We start from the raw sequence: 24,853 nt of genomic DNA, 5'->3' as shown, positions 1-24,853 counted from the left end.
TGACCCTAGAGTTAGAGATGGTTGTGAGCTGCTGTGTGGGTGCTGGGAATCAAGCCTGTGTCCTCTCGAAGATCAGAGGTTGTTGTTGAGTCATCTCTTTAGCCCCTATGCTACTGTTTCTTAAAATAGTTAAAATTTCTTATAGGAGCAAGAGTAAAACAATATATGTCTATTTATTTGATTTTAGATGTCATTGGCTAAGTGACTTTGGATAAGATATTATTTACCTTTTGGACCTCAGCCATCTTACTATTGAAATAACTCTCCACTTCATAAGGTTGTTCTAAAAATTCTCTGAGTCCAACAACATATATTACTTATGAAAGCACTTGGAAAAATAAGAATTCATTTAGTGTTAAAAATTCTACTTCTCTGTGTTGTATAAATCTGCATCATATGTTTAAGAATTAAAGAAAGTCTTGGTGCAGTATACATGAGAAAACATCATTCTGGGGCCTTCACTCAGTAGAGATTCATGCACGTAAAATGAACTAAATAAAGATCTCATATATGAGATTTAGTTATAGTAAAATTATGTCAAGTCCATGTTTCTCTATATTTTTAGGCTTGAAAATGAGACCATAAAATACAAGTTGGTCATCTGTGTAAATACCAGTGTAAATTTTGTATAAGCATATGTTCAAACCAAGCATCTTGTGTATTAACAAAGCTAAATAGCATCAAGTTGGAGACATATTGAGGTTCTGATTGGCAAAGCACTTTCCTAGGATGCATGATGTCTTGGGCTCAAGATCAGCACTTAAAAATACTACCATCATCATTAGAAATAAAAATAAAATAAATACATGTAAAAAAAACCCCACTGTTCCCAGTGTGTCTCAACCAATAATATATTGTGAAAGTCTCTACTTACACCCTCATAAGTGTCCAGTGAAGACAAATAATGCTAACAAAATGTGATTAACCCAGAGAAGTAGGGCCAGGAAGTGGCAAACCAGATTTGTAAATCAGGTCTATGAATTTAAATACACCTCTATGAATATCCTGGTTACTGTGAAAGGTTGTTTATTAAAGGCTATCTTATGGCAAAAGCTTACTGTGGTAGAACATGACATTGATTGTCACTTTGAATCCCATGTGATCTTCTATTCCCAATACATTTCTGTCTCATAACTCTTCTTTGACTATTGTCTTTTTTAATCTTCCCTGGTTATACAAATGTTTAACAAGAGAAAAGAAAGTAAGTTTGTAGTAACTGGCTCATATCAAATGACTATGTCACACTGTGACAGAGTTGGAAATGAAGACTGGAGGAAAGTGATCTTTCTAAATATCAAAAAAAAAAATCTCTTCTTTAACTTTGAAGCTTGTAAATTAATAACTACAAAAATCTCTTCTTAAATTTAAAATAATTTTTAGCAAATAAACAAATTCGTGACATTCCCACCAATGTATAGCATTATTTATGGAGTCTCCCATTCTCCTCTCTCACCAGCCCCTCCTCATTTGGTTGGTTCTCCTGCTCTCCCTGAACAGACCCCATTCCTTTCATGACATGTAGATTCCTTTCATCGCTATGCAGTATGATGAGAGTGCCTCACTATAAACCTGTGTCTTTCAGGTTTTGGAGGAATACTGTTTTAAGATTCTACACACTGGCTATCATTTGCCTCCACTTTACAGATATAGGAGGAGCCCCACTGCTGCAGTTTACCACATGGTCAAGTCAACCCGGAGACCTTCCTTGCAAATTACTGCATCTCCTTGAAAGGATTCAGAATAACTACAGAAATCCCTCTTCATCCACAAAGAACGTAATTATAGCAGCTTACTTATTCTATGGGATTCTTTTGCTTCCCTTGTTTTCACTTAATGAGTTTCTAATGTATAATTTAGGAAGACTAATTCAGATTTTTATCGTAAACTTTTTCTACTGGCCTAAATCATTTACTCCACCTTTGCTCATTCATCTTTAAATCTTAGTTATAACATTCAACATAAAGAGACCCACAGGAAAGGTTAGTAGGTTTATTGCTTAGATGCTTAGAGCATTTGAACACATGTATCACCATTAAATCCTACTTAGGGTTGGGTGGTAGGAGATCATGTGTAAGTCATTATCTGAAATATTATTTTTAATATCAGCCTTTATTTCCAAATTTCACTTTCCCAACATAGCCTGAGTCTGGCATGTTGTTGTATATTCTTATTGTCAAAACACTTCCAAAGTTTCTCATTCTATGTTTTATAACCATCTATCTACCTGTCATCTTTTGCAAGAGCTTTTTGTTGTCTTAAGGGTCAAACTCAAGGATTATCACAAGCTAAGAAACAACTCTACCACTAAATTACAATTTAATCCCCACACCTTCTCTCTCTCACCCACACAGACACATTTTCCAAGTCATATGTAATACTTTTAAAATTTCCGAGATTTTAACAACCTCTACAGGATATAAAGCAAACTATTTAAGCTTTTCCAAATAGATGAACTGGAGTTTTTTAGAACTTTTTATTTTTATCTCATGTGAATGAGATTTTTTTTACTTGCTTGTGTAAAGGTTCACTGTTTGTATTCTCTTGCCTGGTGCCCGTAGAGGCCAGAAGACAGTGCTGGACTCCTGGACCTGAAGTTCATGATAATTATGAGCCATTAAGTAGGTGGTGGTAAGAGCAGCAAGCACTCCTTACCCATGAACCTTCTCTCCAACTCAAACCTCCTTTTAAAATGAGAGTCATGTATTTATCACCCAGTTTACAGACTCTCTATCAAGCCTTCAGAAATGTTCACATAGTATAGGGGCATATTTATTCAGCATCTACAAATATTTAATCTAAATATAGAAAGCTATAGAAACTTTGTAAGAAGACAAAGCTCTGTCAAAATATGATATTCTTTAAACTACAAATTTTAACAATTAAATAAAAGCATTATTTCTTCTTAAAGTAAAATGATTACTTCCTGCATTATTAAATTATTGGTTTGTCTGTTGAATTAACTTTCTAAATTGCTCTGCTCTGCAATTGTACATATATTTACTAGGCAGAAATATTACTCATCAGTCCAATAGTTTTGAACTTAATTTTGATATTATATGTGTTAAATATCTACATATGAATGTAATTTATATTTGTGAATAAAAATAAAAATCTTTTACATCTTACAAGATTTTAATTGTATAACCTTTATTTTTATTTCCCGTGACTCCAAGCTTTATGTCCTACAATCAATAAATATCACAGAAATTAATGATTCAAGTAATGGGCCTTTTTCAACTGCATTTTAATTTTGAATCCATTTGTAACTAATATTCATATTCTAGAATAACTGCTCCATTTACATAATAATCAGCTTTAGAATCTAATGATACCTAATCATATCAAAGAGTTGACAAGAAAACAAAGCCCTGTTATTGGGAAATCAGTTAGTATGCAAAAGATGTTAATATACTGAGCTTAATCTAATTAAATTCCAGGAGTAATGTGTAAGATCAGAATAGCAAAGAAAACAATCAAAACAAATATGGAACTGAGATATCACAACATTTAGATTATATTTAGTTGTCTTATCAATGAAACTTGCTGTAGAATCATTAAACATTCAAAGTGAATGCCAACATGTGGCTCCAACTTTATACATAAGTGAATGCAGAATTCCAATAGCTTTTAGTGAATGAAATTTAATCAAGCATTTAATAGCTTCTATATAAACTACAATGCCAGGTAATAAGTATTTGTTCCAAGCAACTCTTATCCTCTTTCCTCCAAAGAAACCAGCATACATAAGAGATATATTTTAAACATTCCTAAAAGGTTACCAATTAAAATGGATCTAATTGCCTCAAGTGGAAAAATATATAGATATGTGTATATTATGTTTGCCAGATTTAAATTTGAATTCTGTAACATTCTAGCTTTTTAACTTTGGGCCACTTTGTTTAACATGTTTGATTCCTTATTTCCTAATCTACAGAACGTATACATTCAAATCTACCTCAAGACTTTAAGAATTAACAGAGCCAAGTCCTTTATTACATCCAACACAGAGCAAAAAGTCATTGCATAGGTTAAGTATTGCAAAATTTCATGATAATACATCATGGGAGGACACAGGATAATATCATTTTTCCATGTTAGGTATTCAAAAGTCAAAAGGAATTTATTTTGATTTTCATATGAATCTGCTGCCTTTCTAATTTAAAAATAAAATCACATGTGTATCATGTTAAGAGCATGTGCATATATACTTCCTTGCAAATACCAGGTTATATATTTAGTGAAAAGTTTCACAGACATTACAACACATTTCTCCCCATTATCCTCTAGATCTTCACGGTAAGACTCTGGGGTGGAGACACAATACTTAGGGATCATAAACATGGGGAAATTATCTGGTAGGTTCTATCCTGGAAGCTTAATCTCTAATGATCAACATTCATAGTGTCGGATTTATACTACCAGGAAGGAAATGTAATCAAAACCCCTTTTATCTGTGAGTTATAGTTACATACAGCATGGTCGGATATGGCAACTGGTATTATAGTGATGTAATTGTGGCAGATTGCTGTAATGAACCACTGTTCTGATTTAATTTAATACCTGCTCCACAAGGCAGAACTCATGCCTGGTTCTGTTACCTGGGCCAAGAATCTGTGACTCGGAAGGTCCTTTGTCCTTAAGAACCAACTTATTTTTCAGATAAATGTACATATCGGTGAACTAAATACTTATACTGAGGTACTAGTTCAGTTCTCAAGCATCATCAAAAAACTTCATTTGGCGGTACATGCAATTACCCTTAACTGATTAATGTGCAGGAAATAAGAGACTGGAATGTTTGGTCTTAAAGGGGACATCTATATCATATGTCCTCCCCACAAGACACAGGAATCATAATGGGAGATGGGAGTGAAAGACCATTAAGAGCCAGAGGTAGTGGGGACTTCTGGGAAACTGCTTCTAGGACGTGATAGGTTTGTTGCATACAAGAACTCACAGCAGCTGTTACTGCATGCACAAGACCAGCACATGGTGTGGCTATAACCAGACTGGAGAGAAGAAGGAATCATGCATGATGATTTAGGAGCTATTGGTAATTGGTGGCTCTAGCTTAGGAGCTATTGGTAATTGGTGGCTATTGGAGAAAGCAGTGTGCTTTCTTCAGGGATGTGGTCCCACATAGACTGCCCATGCTCCAGGGGATGGCTCTATACCCACACACAAATAAGCAGCACCAAATGGACTCAGAGAATACAAGAGGTTGGTGTGTGCATGTGTACCAGGCAGGGAGGCAGGACTGGGTAGGTGGGGGAGCACCCTCAGAGAAGCAGGAGGAGGGAGGATGGGATAGGGGGTTTCTAGATGGAAAATGGGGAGAGGGAATAACATTTGAAATGTAAATCATTAAAATATCCAATTAAAATAAAAGCAAAAATTATTTACTGGTTGGCACCTTGAATATCTAAGCAGGAGTTATATAAATAAAATAGAATAATATTGGGGTTATAAAGGTAAGTGTTGTGTGCAAAATTTATTATTGGTCTTATCAACTAGCAGGAAGTAAACAGTTATATAACCAGCAGTAATGGAGAGATTGTATAGGTTCTGATTGAGTAAATTCAGTTTTATGGCTATGAGGTCAGTGGCTGGGATTCAAAACAGTATTCCAGATCTATACAGATTCTGAGGACAGGTCACCTTACAATTCATATGTAAAGAATTACATAGATGGTGCTCATGTGAAATCCATTTTTACTACAGAAGCTAGAGGGGTTTTTTTTATTTATGAATTGGCTAAACATACTTGGCTTTGAGAATTGAATTTGAAATCTTTTATTGTATATAAAATATTGTAGATTCAATGCATTAAAACAATGAGGATAGTTCTGCTCATTCAGGACAATCAGTGCATGAATCTCTACGGCATTAAAGTAACGGTCCCTTAAACAGGTATTTCACCACTTCTGTGCCTTTAAATTGCACATTTAGTTTGCGTCTCATGGTTTAGTAGATAACACTTTTTCCATTTGAACTAGAAAATTACAGTGAGATGATTTCTACAGACATGGGGCTATTTGGTTTATACTGGCAGCTTGGGGGTGGGGGCTCCAAAAGACCCATAATTATATGCACAATTTTCAGTGTATAGCATTTCTTTTTCGCAGATGTGGCCTATAATTTTTAGAGTCGAAAACTATAAAAGTTAAGCTCTAATAGATTACAAAACCTTCCTAAATACTGTCTAATCTCTGGGTTTCCCAAGGCTCCGAGAAAAGGCCCCATGGTTTGCTATAATCCAGCCCAAGGTAAATGCTACACTAAGAAATGGAAGTAATAAGCAGAGATAATTATCTGTAGAATTTAAAAGAGGAAAAAATTACTGAGCAGGAACATCTGAATACGAGAGGCATTAGCGTGTTTTACTTTGAATCGGGTAAATACAGAGTTAAATCTGATCAGAGGTAATTTTCATGGGAAATAGAAATACCTTTTCCTGTTCAGCAAAGTTAGGCTACGCTTCATCTTCAGGGTTTGCTTTCTCTGCGCCTTTTCACCCCGTCATCTATTTAGTCTAAGACAGAATATGTTTCCATATGCAATATTAATGCTCCCTGAGCTGCAAGAGCTTGGTTGGGTATATTTCACTTTTAAAGTACCTGGGTTGGATAATAGAAAAATAAAAGCAATTAAGGAGAAGGATTAAGGACACCGATACTTCCAGGAAACATTTCAGAAATGTACTTACTTCTATCGGTACATCTCAAAGGCGTACTTGAACATTAAATTCTCCAAATCAAGTCATGATTATGATAGTAAAGTAGCGTTTGCTGTCATTTTCTCACAAGATTTAAATGTGTGCCAGGAAATTCCCAGTAATGGTGCACATCCAAAGTCATCATCAACACTCACCCTGCGAGGACGTTCTAAGACTACCACCCAATTTGACAGAGAAAGTGAATCGCTGTGCTAACTCATTCTCTCTTGGCGCGTATCTCGTATGCAAAGAAAGGACTCCTGGCTTCTATGAATTCTCAAGCCGGGTCATCTCCTGAGTCTCAAGTAAAGAGATGTGCAGGAAATTCCATGAGAAAAACCATACTTGACATGGAAGCTGAATTTTTCAATCTGTTTATGAATTGGCTCCAAGTTCTTTATTTTATTTTGGGTTAGTCTTTTCAAAAAACGATTTTATTCCGTTTGTTATCTGGGGAGCTGGAGAGAGGGCTCAGTGTACAAAAAATGGTACACAAGCATGGGGACCTGGGCTCAGATTCACAGAATTCACATAAGAGCCAGGCCCAGCAGGACATTCCGGGGCTGGGGAGGAGTGGGCTTGAGACTAGGAAACCAAGGGGCTGGCAGACCAGTCTCCAAACACTCAAGTCAGCTTCCCTGGGATCCACAGTGTTAAGAAATTAAGGCAGAGAATGAATGAGAAAGGACCTTCCCACACTGACTCCGACCTCCACATGTACCTTCCAGTGCAGCACACAATCAGAAGCAACAACAACCCCAACATTATGCTGAAGGGAGAGGGACGTACCTCTGGGATAGAACACTTACCTAACAATCATTTTTCTAAAGAGTGAAACTTAAAACAGTACATTAACACGAAGATAATGATCCAGATTTCCATATCACTCACTTTATATGATCTCATTTGAGGACACGTGCTTTTTCTAGACTGTATAGGAGAGAGTATAACTTGGATCAAGGAACAATACATGTATCTGCCTAAGTAAATTCTCAGAGCCCCAAGGCTCCATTTCTAAAGGGCTCAGGCTACTCTCCAGAAATACAATTTTGTAGAAGATGCAATTTGGGGGTCAGAGAAAGGAATCAGATTTTCTATTAGAATCAGGGTTTTTATAAGCATATCCTAAAGAATATCACACACACACACACACACACACACACACACACACACACACACACACACAGATATTCTTAAGGCTGGGGATATGACTCAGTAAACAAAGTACTTGTCATGTAATCCTAATAGTCAAACAGAACCTGTGCCAAGATGGAAGGAGAAAACTCAGTTCACAAATTGTTCTCTGACAGCTTCCCTTGTTCTGTGACAAATGCACAACCCCCACATTAATAATAACAATATTTTATATATCACAATATTAATATATTGATATTATATAATAAATATAGCATAAATTATATAATATATAAAAATAAATATGAAATAATATAATTATTTAAACGCCTATTATTTAATAGTCTACAACCCTTCAAATTATAGTATTCCCCTAATGCCATGCTCCCAAAACTGAAAATATAAAAAAAATTCACTTAAATGAGATACACCATGAGGTAGAATCTGGTATAAATAGGAGCAGCACATCTGAAAGGGAACAGGAAATCTTCTCAATTAAACACTTTCTCTCAAATCCTATTGGAATCCTCCACGCTAACAGGTAAAACTGGGGTGCAATAAAAGACTGCATTTACGTTGAAGAACAAAGGAGAGAGCAAACTGGATTTAATATAAGAGCCTCAAGTAAAACCCCAAAGGCTCAGGTAGCCACATGGGGGCTCATTTGTAACCAAGGAGAAGCATTTGCCGGAGTATAATGCTATAGGTACATCAAGTCAGGTTCACTTTCATAACCTTTTCCAGCACACTAAAAATTAAGTAAGTATCGGCGTGGCATTCACAGAAACAGTTTTTGAATGTTTGGGATTGCTGCATTACAAAACAACTGTCAGGTTTCATGGTGAGAAGTTAAAGATTGCTGCCTCAGTACTTTCTCCAAAAAAAAAAAATCTTTATTAATTCTATAATAATTTCATACAATATATTTGGGGTATTCTCACACCTCCCCATTTTCCCCAACTTTTCCTAGATCAGTTCCCACTGCACTGTACCCCCACCTTCATGAATTGTTCCAAATTCTACTCTCTACAAAATGAAACGAGATCCAACCTAACCTGGGGTCTTGTGTCCCACTTGTAGGCAATAGCGTGGTGGACCACACTGATCAAGTTACACACAAGATCATCCTGTTCAGAGAGGAGATTGCTGACAAGGTAAAAACAGGTAGAAACCTGAGTCAAAAACAGCACTAAATATTAAACATAATACGGGACAGGTGGCATTCCCTAAGTAGTTTCCAAAAGACACCTTTGCCCAAGTGCCCTGATCCATCAATAAGGTAAAATATCCTCTTGAGAGTAGTTGTGTCAAACAGGGTTGATCTTCAGATAGGGAGAGGATGTGAGTTTGTCTGGATCACTGAAAAGCTGATCAGTGTCTAACCAGAAGCAGTAAAAAAATCTAAAGGAAACAACGGGCACATATGCTCTTTGATGCTGAAGACCATTAACTGGGAAATGGGACCTGAAATTACAGCCTCTAGAAACTGTATTCTGCCAAGAGCAACAGTGATTTTTGAAGCTAATTCTTCCCTCAGTTTCTATATCCTTCAGCCCATGAGTACCCAGAAAACGACACTGAGTAAGAAGGTAATTCTTTTATAATTTCATACTCAGGAAGCAAGGGTTTTCACCTTCCTAAACTCATGATCATGGGTCAAGCAGCAATGCGAAACAGTATTGATATTGAACTTATCATCTTCACATGCTAAAGTACTTAATTTCATCAGAAGGTGAAAACACACCATTTGCCTCTCAGCAATTCACTAGTTATAACATAGGATACAATATTAGTTTTATGTAATGAGTCAGTGAAACCTGCAAAAGTCTAACCTACCTTAGCAGAGACACAATGCAGACTAAATGCATTGCAATTAGTGATTAGTCATTACCCATAGTCAAAAACATTTGTTCCAGACTCTATGTAAACATACCCAGAGCAATCATTTCAGTTAGTAGCGAATATTTTAAGGTAAATAGTTTGAGACTGTGAAAATGCCTGCTTCCAACTTAAGATTCCACCAGTATTAACAATTTTTAGTGGGTTTGGCTCAGAAATATTATTTGTATGACCTAATAGTCAGTGTGCAATTCTCTTTTAATTTAAAATATTGTACTCAACATGCCTCTTCTTCCCGTTCAATCAATTTATATCAACATACATTCATGAATATTTATTTATGTGATTTATATCCCAGTGTCTTCATGATTTGTTTGACTACAAGAGTTATTCTCCATTTGTTCGCTGGCAACCTTGTTTGGTGGCTTCTGTGTCACTCTTACAGGTACATTGGTGAAGAGGCTGTTCTGATGCTAAGAGCTTGTTACCTAATTGGTACTTGAATTTTTCAGTAAAGAAAACAGGGGCCAATATCTGAGCAGAAGGTACAGGCAGGAAAAAAGAAGGTACAGGTCCCAGGACAGAAAAAAAGGACAGACAAAAAAAGGAGAGACTTTTGCTTGTGAGTCTAGCCTTTAATGGCTGAGCCATCTCTCCTGCCCTGACCATATGAAGCTCAAAAAGAAGGAAGGCCAAAATGTGGAAACCTCAGTTCTTCTTAGAAAAAAAATAGGGAAAATTTGTGCATTCATCATATATGATTATGTAACAAATTTTGTGAGATATAATAATATTTTATAAAATAAATTAATTAATTAAAATAAATAAAATTTTTAAAAAGGAGAGATTTTTTTGCAGAGGGAGAAGAGCACAGCAACCATGTGAGGTCTGGAGGGTTAGGGGGCCGGGGCTTGTGGCCACTACTACAGGTGGGTGGCCAAGGATGTTTGACAGGGGCTAGGTGGGACTAGCTGCTAAGTTTAGGGCAGGTAGCAATATGGAGATAATACATTGGAAAGGGCAGACTTTTCCAGTCAGGAGACAGCTACACCCAGCAATTGTGCCAAAAAGGCAATTTGTGAAGTAATAAATTGTGTGTGTGTGTGTGTGTGTGTGTGTGTGTGTGTGTGTGTGTGTGTGAGTGTGTCTTTTGGGGATGGTAGTGTGGTCACTTCCAGGAACTAAAGGTAGGTAGAGCAAAAGAAATGCTGGCTGGTGGTTGGTATGCAGCCAACCCAGGAGAAAAAGGCATTAGTATAAAACTGTCCCCAACACATTTAAAGGCATATAATATACTGGGATCAAATCTACTCCCACACTCACACTTCTAATTCCTCTCCTATTCCCTCTCTTTCCCCTTTCAATTTCACATGCTTTCTGTCTTTCTCTTTTTAAATATGTATTGATTCTATTTAATTCTGCCTATGTGGTCATAGGTGCAGGACCATGTATTGAAACATAACCAGACTCTCAGTTCTTGTATCCCTAAAAAAAAAAAAAAAAAAAAAAAAACCCATCTCATCCTCCCTCAGGTGCCGTGTATTACCAACCATTCCTCAGATAGGGGTGGGACTTCGTGGACCCCCTTTTCCATCCATTCTTGGATTTTTGTCAGATATGATTCTGTGCAAACCTTGTACCTGCAGTCACAGCCACTGAGAGGTCATATTTATAGCAGCACTGCCATGTCTAGCAAAAATTGTTTTGCTGCAGATTCAGTTATGATATTGAGATTTTCATTATTCAATTTCTACTACTAGTAGTAGTTGCTAGCTTTGTTTTATAAGTTCTACTCTGTCTCTCTGTAGCGTCTACAGGTATTAGATGCTGATCAGACCAGCACTTGGCTGGGACGGAGGAGCAGATTAATTAATAAACAACATGAATGCATGCATATGTGCACACACATACACACAAACACATGCAAATATACATATCTAGATTTCTTATTTCATCCAGTGAATAAGAGCACACTCTGATGCTCTTAGCACTTTATATCAATTCTACTAAAGGAATCAGGACTCCTGAAAAAAAATAGCCAGAAGTATTCAAGAAAAATCTGGTATATTACGTGCTGTAAGAAAATTATCTAGAAATAGTTTGAGTTATGCCAAACAGCCCCTGGAGCTAGGGTGAATGGATAAGCCACAGCTGCTTAATAATCCAATAGAATCAGATATTCTTTTTTATTAAAAATTAAAAACACAATAAATTTAACAAATTTGGAGCTGTTGATGTTTCATCACTTTTGCCTAGAAAGCAACTTAAATGAGCATGCTTCAGTTTTAGTGCAATTAGTAAGTGAAATTCATTTCTTCCGGATTATAACAAATGGTTTTGCCCTAGATTGCTTGCATATGTTTCGGTGCACATGTGAGCACATGAGTATAATATCCATAAGTCACACAGTGTTGTTCTTCGGGTGTCATCTACCTCATTATTTGAAGCAGTGTTCTTAGTGGTCAACTTGTCAACTAGGTAGACGGGCTGAGCACTGAGTCCCAGGGACCCATGTGTCTCTGCATACTGATGCTGAGATGACAAGTGTGAGGTACCACTTTCACATGGGTTCTAGTGACAGAAGTTAGATCTCCAGCTTGTGTAGCAATCAGTTCACCAAGTGAGCTGTCTCCCAAGCCTACTTTACCCAGTCATTTTATTAGAGAATCTCTCTCCACCTTCTTCAAATTATTCTTTACAATCCATCAGGGAAAATGAGATTTCCCTACTTAGTACTAATATGAACTTAGATTTATTGTCAACTTGACTATATCTGGAATGAACTACAATCCAGAATTGGAGGGCTCACCTTGTGACCCAGATCTTGAGGTTGGAAGGTACAAGTTTCTGACCTGGATCTTGGCACTGAGATCTTGAAGCATAGTGGTCATGAAAAGCTTAGGCCCAGGCAATGTAGTACATGCCTTTAATACCAGGAGAGTAAGTCAAAGAGATCTCTGAGTTCAAGGTCAGCCTGAGACTCCTTTAATCTGGGCCACACCTTCTTATGAAGACCTACATAAGGACATTGGAAGAAGGAAGGGTTCCTCTTCTTACCCACTTGCATTTACTTGCCAGGACATCTGTTAAAACCTTCCTTTGGAGAAGATCAGATAAAACAACTAGCCTTGTGAGACTGAGAAGCTACTTCCAATACACAGATAACCATTGTTGGGGAGTTGGACTACAGACTGTCGGTCATAATAAATTCTCTCAATATAGAAATTCTGTGACTCTCAGAGAACACGGACTAATTAATACAAATGGTGATTTAAAATCCAGCCCAGCCAGAAGAGACTAAGCAACAAAACACTCTTGTTTCAGTGCCTGCTTGCATTCACCTCCTGTAGACATGTTCACATCTTTATGCCTGCAGACATATTTACGAACCTCACTAGACTAGAACATATTCTTCACACTCAGGTTTAACACAAAATGCATCCACATCTAATTTCCTGGGCAACCTCACATCCATCCTAGAACTTTTTAGGCAAAACACTCTGACAAGATATGAGTAGCTACCAAAAACATGTATTTTGCTGTATCCTTTCTCCTCATAAATCTTACTCCGGAATTTGTCAGACAGCCACTTTGGTGTAATAACTCAAAGTGGCAATTCCACATAATTGATTTCCTGACTAATCATCTTTACGTTAAATTAGTTAAACATAGAGTTGTTAAAGAAAACATCCGCTGGCATTGTTTAAACTGAGAAATAATTGTATAAAATACGATGCAAGCCTGTTCGACATTTTCTGAGTGATATGATTTCTTGGCTTTTCCTTGTTTGCATTTCTTAGCAGCTGAAACACTATGCTAGGCTTCATGCAAATTTCGAACAGGAAAAAATACAAAAGATAATTCTACTTATTTTTATAGATGTATAAAATTTTAGTTTGGTGGAAATAATCTTAAGCTAAGGAAATTAGGGCATGGGTAGTTACAGTATGTTATGGAATTGTAAATACATACGTAGAGAGAACAGAGAACAAATGATACCGTTCCTGATATGAAGCTTTGGTAATAACTGGTTTCCGAACAATCTCATTTCATACATTGCTACATGCTGGCCACCTCACTCTATGACTCAAAAGTAAGTCAGATTATATGCATTTTGTTACAAATATTTGACACATATACCTTTAATACATGCATGTTTTCCTTGCCGTAACATCAGTTAACACTATCATTCTAGAGTAGAGTAATGTGTTCATTAATTTTGTTAATGCATTTTTAGGGGAAAGTTCTTTTTTTAATGACGTTCTAAATACATGCATACATGTGTGTGTGTGGTGTGTATGTGGTGTGTGGTGTGTATGTGTGTGTGTTCTTATCATTATTTATCATGGGTGCTTGTCTGTGGCATAGACAGCAAGAGTGAAGGTGAATGGTCTAGGACAGAAGAATAAATATAGTTTTATTTATTTATTCATTTTGCAGGTGCACACAGAGGAACCATCAAACTATGGAGTCAAAGGTCATGTTGTGTGACAGCTGTCACAGCAGCTGGCATCTTTGCGTGTCCACTGCCATCTTCCTATCCATCACCTCAGCAGACGTATGTGTACCACAGAAACCAATGCTCCTCAAACCTCTTCCCACCCACAGATCCTTAAGGAGTGGGAACACCTTACAAACGTCAACACGTGATTCCACACATATTTAAAGACTACTAACATTTGCAAAGTATTTTAAAATGAGTGGCTGAAGCCCCCACCTAAAATTCTTAGCGTTAATGGTAACTAAATCATTATATTTCTTTCTCCAAAGAATCATGCTGTAATGTGATTATCTAAGAAACCTTTTCCCAACCAAAGTTTTTAAACAATTATGTTCTTTTATATTTTTAACCTAAAATTGGCTGAGCTGTTGCTGATACTTAAACATGAACCTCATTTTTTTCTGTATGATGTAAGATATGCAAGTTATATAGAAAAGTTTTATTTATTTATTTATTTATTTATTTATTTATTTATTTATTTATTTATTTAACTTAATGTATAGCCAACTGGGTCAGCATCATTTTTTTGGAAAATGCTAACATTTCTCTTTTTATTATTTTTTATTGAATATATTTTTATTTACATTTCAAATGTTATCCCTTTTTTCAGTTTTCCCTCCAGAAACCCCATATCCCATCCTCCCTCCCCCTTCTTTTATGAAGATGCTTCTCCACCCACCTACCCCCTCTCTTCTCCCAGCCCTGGCATTCCTCTACACTGGGGCATCAAGCCTTGGTAGGGTCAAGGGTTTCTCCTCCCATTGATGCCCAAAAAGGCCGCCCTCTGCTATATATGCAGCTGGAGCCATGGGTCCATCCATGTGTACTCTTTGTATGGTGGTTTATCAGTCTTGAGCCTTTGGTGAAAAATCATCAGCAAATAAATACCATGAATGGAATTGTGTTTCTAAAAACAGCTTATGTGGAAGCTCAAATAGTAATAGAGGCTTTTGGAGACACTTGGCTTTGGAAGAGACTGTTTGAGGGGAGCCTACATCATGGGGCCGGAACTCTTATAAGAGGAGGTACGAAGCTGCAATCTCTCTTTCTAACTGCACATACACTATAGATGTCACTAGAATGTGACCATGCTGTCCTCTGATTCCAGACTTAAGGTCATCAACTATGAGTGAGCTTATTACTTTTGGATAAGTGATCCGTCCATGTAATTTGTTATTGTAAAACTGACTGATGGGCATGTAGGCTATGTTCTGGATCCTTCACTGCATTTCCAAATCAATGTGTGTATCTTACCTTCAGAACATGCCGTCTTAATTACTGTAGCTTGAAACCACAGAAAAAGTCAGTAGGATTAGTCTCCAAATTTGCTCCTTCCTTCCCGCCCCCCTGGAGCTGTCTAGCTATGCAAGGTTTTTGTGTTGTTTTTTCTTTTTCATTATGATTTTAAAGTTAGCCTGTCAATTTCTATTTTTAAAAGTTTTTCTGTATTTTAATTTGAATTGTAATTCTCCAGGAATGTCATAGAATCTTTTGCTTTGTAAGACTAACATATCTTTCTCTGTGTACTCATCTAACACCTTCATAGTTTTTGATGTAGTACATAGTGATTCTAATTTCAATTTTTAATTGGTTGTTGTTTGACTAAATCATGGATACCCAAAGACTATTTGTCGGTATCTTACAAAACAACTCTAGTAAGAGTTAGTTGGCTTGTGTCTGTTAAATATTGATTGAAATATTCTAAAATATAAATCTTGTGATTTTTCTCTTTCTATAGTGTAGAATAAGACAATTATCGTCTACTGTATTTATCCCGGCCAATGTGTCACTTTTATATCATTGCATGAAGAATTGAGAACCATGAAAAACTAACCCCACTTGTCAATGCTGGCCTCATGTGCACACAGTCTTAATCAGAACATACACATGATATTTGAGACATATAATTTTGACAAACAGCTAAAATACTTTTCCAGGCATCATAAGTGGTTAGTGTGAAAACAACAAATCTAGCTAATTGGTATCTATATTTCCTGTAGAAATGATGATTTATAATGAGCCATTTTTCTTCTACACCACAGAAAGAAAATTAAGAAGCAATCACTTAGATTTGGAAGGAATAAAAATGACACATACAAAATGTTAGCAGAGTTCATTAACAAGGAAATTAGCTTCGAACGAAACACTTTGTTTTTTAAGAGATTTTTCAAATTTACATTTCTTCTCTCCCGTATCTTGTGGAACCTGAGGAGAATTATTTGTCTGAATAATATGTTGGAGAATAACAATGATTTGTTGGAGAATAATAATAATTGGAGTTTTTAAAAGCAGCTCAATTTTCACCATTGTAAAAGAGTCTCTGCTTAAGTAAGATAGGTTAAGGAAACACACACACACACACACACACACACACACACAGACACCATCCATGAAAATCTGATTCCTTTTATGAGAAATAAAGGTAGAAGACACCTTTCTAACGAGAAGTATCTCTTATAAATTCTTTCTTCTAATATATAGAAAATCCTAAGGATCCTGAAAAACCTTAGAATTGGTAGAGAAATTTAATAAACGTATAGAATTCAAATTCAACATGCAAATATTACTTCATTTATAAGCATTAACAATGACGTTTTTGGAAAAGAAGTAGATAATGATCTTGTTTACAATGGCGACAAAAATCAAAATGGGAAATCATTTAACTGAAGAAAATATCTATACATTTGAAACTATAAAACAATAATAAGAGAAATGTAAAGAGAAACATTAAAATATATCACCTATCTATAAAGTAGAAGAGTATTTCTAAGCCCATGCTATATGAAGCAATTTATAGATTTAAATAACTCTCCCCCAAAATTTTTCTATTTTTCATAAAATAGTAAAAGATCTAAAATTCATATAAAACTACCACCAAGTTAAACAGAAATACAAACATAAAAACCAACATAAATACAAACAAAATTGCTCCAGTGAACATTCATATATTTCTAGTACTTCAGAGGCCAAGACATGAAGATAGTGAATTCAAGACCAACATGGGCTACTCGGTGCCTTCCTTAACAGACTGGGCCATACATATATTTATGTCTCAAAATAAACAAGAAATTTAAATAAGTTATGAGCAAAATGAATCAAGTAGGAGGCATCTGCCTTCAGTCTACTAAAATTCATAGCAACCAAAATGGCATGGTACTTCCACAAGATATTTACCAAATGTAGCAGAATAGAGAGCCCAGAAATAAAAATTAATTCACAAATTTATATTTATTTACTTTTACCAAAACTCCATAATAATACACTGAGGACATGCCTTTCAGTATATGCTGACAAACTGTGTATCTATATATCATATATAGTCCATTCAGCATGAATGAGTATTTAAGTTCAAGCCCTGAAACAAAGTAAGAACTTGAATAGAGTGAACAACTATACAATGTAGACCATACAGTGATTGCTTGGCTATTCAAAAACACAGGAAAAGAAAGCAAAAATAGCCAAAGGGTGCCTTGGTTTGCTCTTTGTTGCGATAAACACCATGACCAAAAGGCAACACAGGAAGGAAAGGGCTTGTTTCATCTTACAGCTTAGAGGCCATCACTGATGGAAACTAAAACAGGAAACTCAAGTAGAAACCCGGAGACAGCATCTGAAGCAGAGGCTACGGCACACTGGTACCTACTGACTTGCTCTCTGGCTTGCTCAGCTGCTTTTCTTATGCAGTACAATCTGTCTATCTAGAGATGGTATGGCCCATCATGGGTGTGAGCCTCCTACTTCAACTACTATTCAAGAAGATGCCCGCAGGCATTTGCACAGCGCAATCTGATGAAGGCAATTCCTCAGCTGAGTTCCCTCTTCTTGGATGAGTCTACTTGTACCAAGTTGACAAGAAATAACTAGCACAATGGAGTTAGAATAAAAACGAATGATGACTGAGTGGAAATAACATATAGATCAGGATCCTATTGGACAGCTATGTATCTAATAAGAAATTCATTCAGAAAAGGAGCACAAATAACTATACAAACAGATACAAGGAAAACTCATTAAGAAATGGGCAGAGACCTAAATAGACACTTTTCAAAACAAGACAGGAGAGTAGCTAACAGTTGGGGTGGGGGTTCATCATCTCTAATCATTGGGCAAAAAAGCAAATTAAAATCTGAATAAAATGTCATCCCAGACCTGGTAGGATAGTAATTATCAAAATGACAATAAATAGCATGTGTGGACAATGGTGTGAAGGAAAGGAGGTAATTTCACACAGTGAGTTAAGATGTAAATGAATACCACCATTATGGAATATAGCATATAACCAGAAGGCACAAAATTGTGGTGAGATAGACAGGAGGTATAAATTTGGCTTATTTTGACCTATGATACAGCATAGTACATATGACCATGCTTCCAATAATCTACACATTTCAATATCATGAGAAGTTCACTTCAAAAGTTACCATGACAAATATTGAAATATATGAGGTAATGTAGTTGACTGGTCTTATTTAATTATTCCATATTGTATTAAAAATCAGAACATCACTTTGTAATCCATAAACACACAAATCTATAGCTGTCAAAACATAATTTTTCAAAATTAGCACTCACAAACACAGATAACTGAAATGCATTTGTTGGTTATGATGTTATTTCATAAAAATGTATACCAAAACAAAGACATACTGTTACATGAAGAAAAAATAAACCTTACAGAGAGATATACGCTTTAATAATTTATGACTGATTAAGCTGAACATGCACATTAAAACCATGGTAAATATTTATATACTGATAACCTATGTTTCTGATGATGAGCTAAGTCTACAGAGCCAGCTCAAGTTCTAACTGGATTATCAAATGGATCAAAACACTTGTGCGGCACATTTTATGTTTCATATCTTCACCTTTCTTCCTATAAGTGCAGAGAATAAGTATTGCAATTCTGTTCATTAAAAGTCACTTTGTGAGCTAGACAGGTGGCTCAGAAGCAAAGAACACTTTCTGCTTTTCTAGAGGATCTGCATTCCTTTTCAAAGACCCACAATGGGTGGCCCGCAAGTGCCTGTCCCACCACCTCCATAGAAACCAATGTCATCTTCTGGCTCTAAGGTAAATTGTCCCCCTTTCTATGTATACATAGAACATAGTTACACACACACACACACACACACACACAGTTTTAAGAACCCTCTTGGCTGTTGGGTAGATGATGTTGTCCAGATGTTAAGATGCTCCTTGCCACCATCAATAATGAGATGAGGAGAGTGTGTAAAGACATCAGAATATTTTCATGTCTGCTCAGACGTCTCCTCTTGGGATTAAAGCTAAGCCATTAATTTTATCCTAGATATTTTATATCAATATAAATACAATATGGAAGTATTATAGGTGTGGGCAGCTGCACAACCAATTAGCTTCTATATTCTTAAGTAAGATGCTGGCAACATAGTTCTGACTCAGAGTTGGAGCTTGTTGTAAGTTTAATTATTCATCTATGGAAGGAAAAGCCAGACACCCAAAGAATCACGGGAACCGAGTGTGTAAAAGTCAACATAGTACTGGAAGTCCTGGCTGGGGCAATTAGACAGCAGAAGGAAATCAAAGGGATACAAATTGGAAAGTAAGAAGTAAAAACATCACTCTTTGCAGATGCCATGATAGTGAACTTAAGTGACGCCACAAATTCCACCAGAGAACTCCAACAGCTGATAAACAAGTTCAGCAAAGTGGCTGGATATAAAATTAACTCAAACAAATCAGTAACCTTCCTATAGCCAAAGGACAAACATGTGGAGAAATAAATTAGGGAAAAGATACCCTTCACAATACTCACAAAAACTATGAAATGCATTGGTGTGACTCTAACTAAGCAAGTGAAGGACCTGTATGCCAAGAACTTCAAACCTCTAAAGAAGGAAATCGAGGAAGATCTCAGAAAATGGAAAGATCTCCCATGCTCATGGATTGGAAGGATCAACATTTTAATAATGGCCATCTTACCAAAAGCAATCTACAGATTCAATGCAATCCCCATCAAAATTCCAACCCAGTTCTTCACTGAGTTGGAAAAAGCAATGTGCAATTTCATTTGGAATAACAAAAGAACTAGAATAGCAAAATCCATCCTCAACAACAAGAAAACATCGGCAGGAATCACTATCCCTGACCTCAAGCTACATTACAAGGCAATTGTGTGGAAAACTGCATGGTACTGGTACAGAAATAGGCATATAAATCAATGGAATAGAATAGAAAATCCAGAAATAAGCCCTAACGTATATGGTCACCAGATTTTTGACAAAGGAGCTGTAAACATTCAATGGAAAAAGGACATCCTGTTCAATAAATGGTGTTAGTCCAACTGGCACTCAGCATGCAGAAGAATGAAAATAGACCCTTTCTTATTTCCTTGTACAAAGCTCAAGTGTAAGTGGTTCAAAGATCTCCACATTAAACCAGATACACTAAAACTATTAGAAAAGAAGGTAGGGAAAACCTTAGAACACATAGGCACAGGAGAAAATTTTCTGAACAAAACAACAATGGCTCAAGCTCTAAGGTCAAAGATTAACAAATGGGACTTAATGAGATTGCAAAGTTTCTGTGAGGCTAAGGACATTGTCAAGAAAACAAAAGGACAGCCAACAGAATGGGAAAAGATCTTTACCAACACCACATCAGATAGAGGCCTAATATCCAAGGTATACAAAGAACTCAAAAAGCTAGACACCAGAGAATCAAACAACCCTATTAAAAAATGGGGTACAGAGCTAAACAAAAGGTTCTCAATTGAGGAATATCGAATGGCTGAGAAACATCTAAGGAAATGCTTGACATCCTTAACTATCAGGGAAATGCAAATCAAAACAAACCCTGAGATTCCACCTCACACCAGTCAGATTGGCCAAGATCCAAAACTCAGATGACAGCAGATGCTGGCGAGGATGTAGAGAAAGAGGAACACTTCTCCACTGTTGGTGGGGTTGTAAACTGGTACAACCACTCTGGAAATCAGTCTAGCTATTCTTCAGAAAATTGGATATAGTACTACCTGAAGATCCAGCTATTCCATTTCTGGGCATATACCCCAGAGACACTCCAATATACAACAAAGATACATACACCACAGTGTTCATAGCAGCTCTATTTATAATAGCCAGAAGCTGGAAAGAACCCAGATGTACTTCAGTAGATGAATGGATACAAATATTGTGGTACATTTACACAATGGAGTACTACTCAGCTATCACAAACAATGACTTAACCAAATTTTTAAGAAAATGGTTGCATCTAGAGAATATCATCCTGAGTGAGATAATCCAGTCACAAAAGAACAGACATAATATGCAGTCACTGATAGTGGGCTGCTAACCCCAGAGGCTAGGACTGCCCCAGAAGCAATTCACAGACTGTGTGAAGCTCAAGAAAAAAAGAAAAGAAAACAAAAGAAACAAACAAACAAAAAAAACCCATTATGCTCAATCCTTGCACACCAAGAAAACGTTGACTAATTCTGGGTTACATCCTGTTTTACATGTACTTTTTGCTCATTGTAACTAGTAAGACCTTAATGCAGAGTATCAAACCTTAAAAAAAAAAAAAAAAAAAAAAAAAAAAGAAAAAAAAAGCCAAGCATTGACACAATTGTATTTGTATACATTTATGCAAAAATGTTTAAAATTTTTTCTTTTATCTTTGTTTTTTAAAATAAAGTTTAAAAAAGTAAAATAAAATAAAAAAGTTGAGTGTGTCATAGAAGATGTGACAAAAGAAATTTTAGTATGTCTAGAACATGCATTGTGAAGCAAGGACTGCAGTGGTATAGAAGCATATCCCACTGCAGAACCTTCCAGGAGAAATGGCCTAGTTTGAAATAGAGTACTACATGTGAAGCTGTGCTCCTTTTATTCTGAAGTCCTATGCCTGAGTATATGACCACAGTTAAAAAGAGGATCTTTACAGATGACAACAAAATGAAAATGATATCATAGAGGGTTACAGTAGACCCTAAAACCAGTGACTGTATTATTTAAGAGGAGGGAGATTTTTTGACACACACATAAGAGAGATGTTCATGAAAAAAAAAAAAAAGAGCTTTAACAATTAAGCTGAACATGCACATTAAAATCATGATAGATATTTATATAGATATTTATATAGACTGGGACTATATTATGTAAATGTATGCAACAATTTTCTGCATGGTGATAGTGGGAAGACAGTCTCCTCCTGTTTGCCTTCAGATTAAGATATAGAACTCTTAGTTCTCAAGCATGATATCTGCTTGCTTTCTGCCATGCTTCTCACCATGATGATAATGAACTAAACCTCTGGAATTGTAAGCTAGCTCCAATTAAATGTTTTCCTTTATAAGAGTTGCATTGGGCATGGTGCCTCTTCCAACAAAAATACCCCAACCTAGACAGTACATAAACAAAAAGTGTGTACATTTGATTTACTTACCCCTGCAGGGCTTTCTCTCCAAACCAATCTCCCTTTCCTAAAGTTCTAAGAAAGACTGGGTCTTCACTTGGTGAGTCTTCTCGAGTAACGTTTACCTACAAAGAGAGATGAGAATCTAAATAAGAGATCCTCAACCTATGGGTCATATTGGGGGAGTCACATATTATTATGCTATTATGGTCGTAGGGGTAGGGGTTACCTCAACATGAGAAACTGTATTAAAGGGTTGCAGCATTAAAATAGTTGAGAACCACTGATCTAAATCAACTGCATGCTTGCAAATTCTATGCCTCCCTAAGAATTTATCCTAAATCTTTCATTTCAGTAAATCTTCTTAGCTACACCTGATTTTATTATCTGTACTAAGGCAACCAGTTTGATAAACTTAATGATGTACTTGTCAATGGTTTTCCTTTGCTTTTCAAGGTTTTGTTGTTGTTGTTTGAAGAAATATAATTACACTAAATAGTCCTTTTCATTCATTCACTTCCTCTTTGAGATATAGGAATAATAATGATACCACCTGTCATCCAGAAAATTTAAATAGTTAAAATTCACTTACCTGTAAAATACAATGAAGTAGAAAACTAATTTACTGAGACAAGCCAAGCACTTAAATACATTAAAGACAACATGCTTTAGGCTTCTTAACCCAGACCCAGGATGACAGTGAGCAGAACTTGTATTACTAGTAAGGTTTGTGCAAGGGAGAGAGGGAATTCAATTATTATTCTCCACTGATCCATTTGATTACTCCTCCGCACCGTGTTTCAAACCATGAAAATTCGGTTTTACCTCTGGCAGTTACCACTAAGTTATATCATATAAACACTGGTTTGCATGTTGATAAGGCTTTTATAGATGAAGAATCTTCAGCGGGGAGTCTGATGTAAAGGAGAAGTTACTGGTCCCATGCTTTCAAAGGTTCTCATTCACTCACGTTTATAGGAGCATCTCAACTTCATTTCTTCTGTTTGAATAGTATCCTAGTACATACGTAGTATGCAGCTTAGCAACTCTCTAGATGAAGATGTAGCTACTAGTTTTATTCTTATATATTTTATTACATATTCTTACTATATGATTAACAAAGTCTCTTCAGATCTTTCTATACTTTTTTTCAGGTACCCACAAGTAAGGGTTTCAGAAGAGTCAATGCTTATGCAAATAAAGAACCAGCTTATAATCTAAACATGCTTAGTTCTTCAGGTGTTGACTCTGAAAACAAACATCCACCCTTCACTGTCCATGAATCAAAGTTCATATACATGGTGCTATCCTCAATACTTAGCATGTTGATTGTTGTCTTGGAGACCAGGGATTAGAGAGCATTCCCTGATGCTAGCTGAGGAAGAACATTTTTTTTCAGATTATGTTGGGTTAACATGATATTCAGTTATCCATTTTGACTATTTTTCTATTGGATGGCCCTGCTGCAAACATTGGTGGACATGTTTTTAGAGAACTACATTTTTGTTTCTCTAGAATAAATAAAGTATGAAGCTGAGGGACTATATGGTACACATTGATTTAACTTTTTAGGAAGTAGCCAAATTGTTATTTAGAGTATTTTAATTTTTGCAATCTTAGCCAATAATGCCTTAGAATTCTACTTGTTTATGCTTCACTAGAACTCGATAAGTCAACATTTCCTTCCCACCAGAAACTCCCTAAGCATGTAGTTCTCTCTTGGGCTCATTGCTAATATATTTTTATTCACTTTTAATAATATGTGTCAGAGAATTGGGTATTATTGTGGGGAGATGGGAGGGGCAGTTATATCTATATGAAAGCAGGTGACTTCAAGCTAGAATCATAGGATCCCTTATAGCCGAAATTACAGATAGCCACATGATGTTGGTACTGGAAACCAAACCCAAGTCCTCTCCAGGAGCAGTAGCCTCTCTTAACAATGGACCCCTCTCCCTAGCCCCATATAGCTTTAATTTGAAATTTAATAATCCTGTTCTATTTCATAACAGTTCATTAGATGGATATAAGGTTTTGATGATACACTGTCGAGAATATTTGCAGAATCCTTTGATATGTTCTCTCTCTTTTCAAAGTGTGATGGTCCCAGAGAACAGGGGTATACCACTTAAAAACCAGAATAAATTTACTGTCTGAGTTAGACATTTCTGCTACAACCACTGAGTCCCAATTTTTAGAAAATATAACTGTAGATTTCCATGAAGAGAAGAACAAGTTTTTAAAAATGTATATCATGTTTTCTCTTT

The 24,853-nt window shown here is 36.2% G+C and overlaps 1 protein-coding gene across 1 annotated transcript in view; it reads right to left on the bottom strand.

The window, feature by feature from the left end:
* Positions 1-24,853, bottom strand: part of PRKG1 (protein kinase cGMP-dependent 1) — a gene marked incomplete at its 5' end in the record, with an annotated part of 1,033,183 nt that overhangs the window by 158,937 nt on the left and 849,393 nt on the right. The window contains one exon of the mRNA XM_080912438.1: positions 22,617-22,711. Coding sequence (XP_080768564.1) covers positions 22,617-22,711 — 95 coding nt within the window. The remainder of the gene's footprint in view (positions 1-22,616; positions 22,712-24,853) is intronic.

The sequence above is a fragment of the Micromys minutus genome (assembly GCF_963924665.1).
Source record: "Micromys minutus genome assembly, chromosome: 2".
Classification (NCBI taxonomy): domain Eukaryota; kingdom Metazoa; phylum Chordata; class Mammalia; order Rodentia; family Muridae; genus Micromys; species Micromys minutus.
The sequence above is the reverse complement of the archived record's forward strand: the minus strand, read 5'-3'. Positions and strand labels throughout refer to the sequence as shown.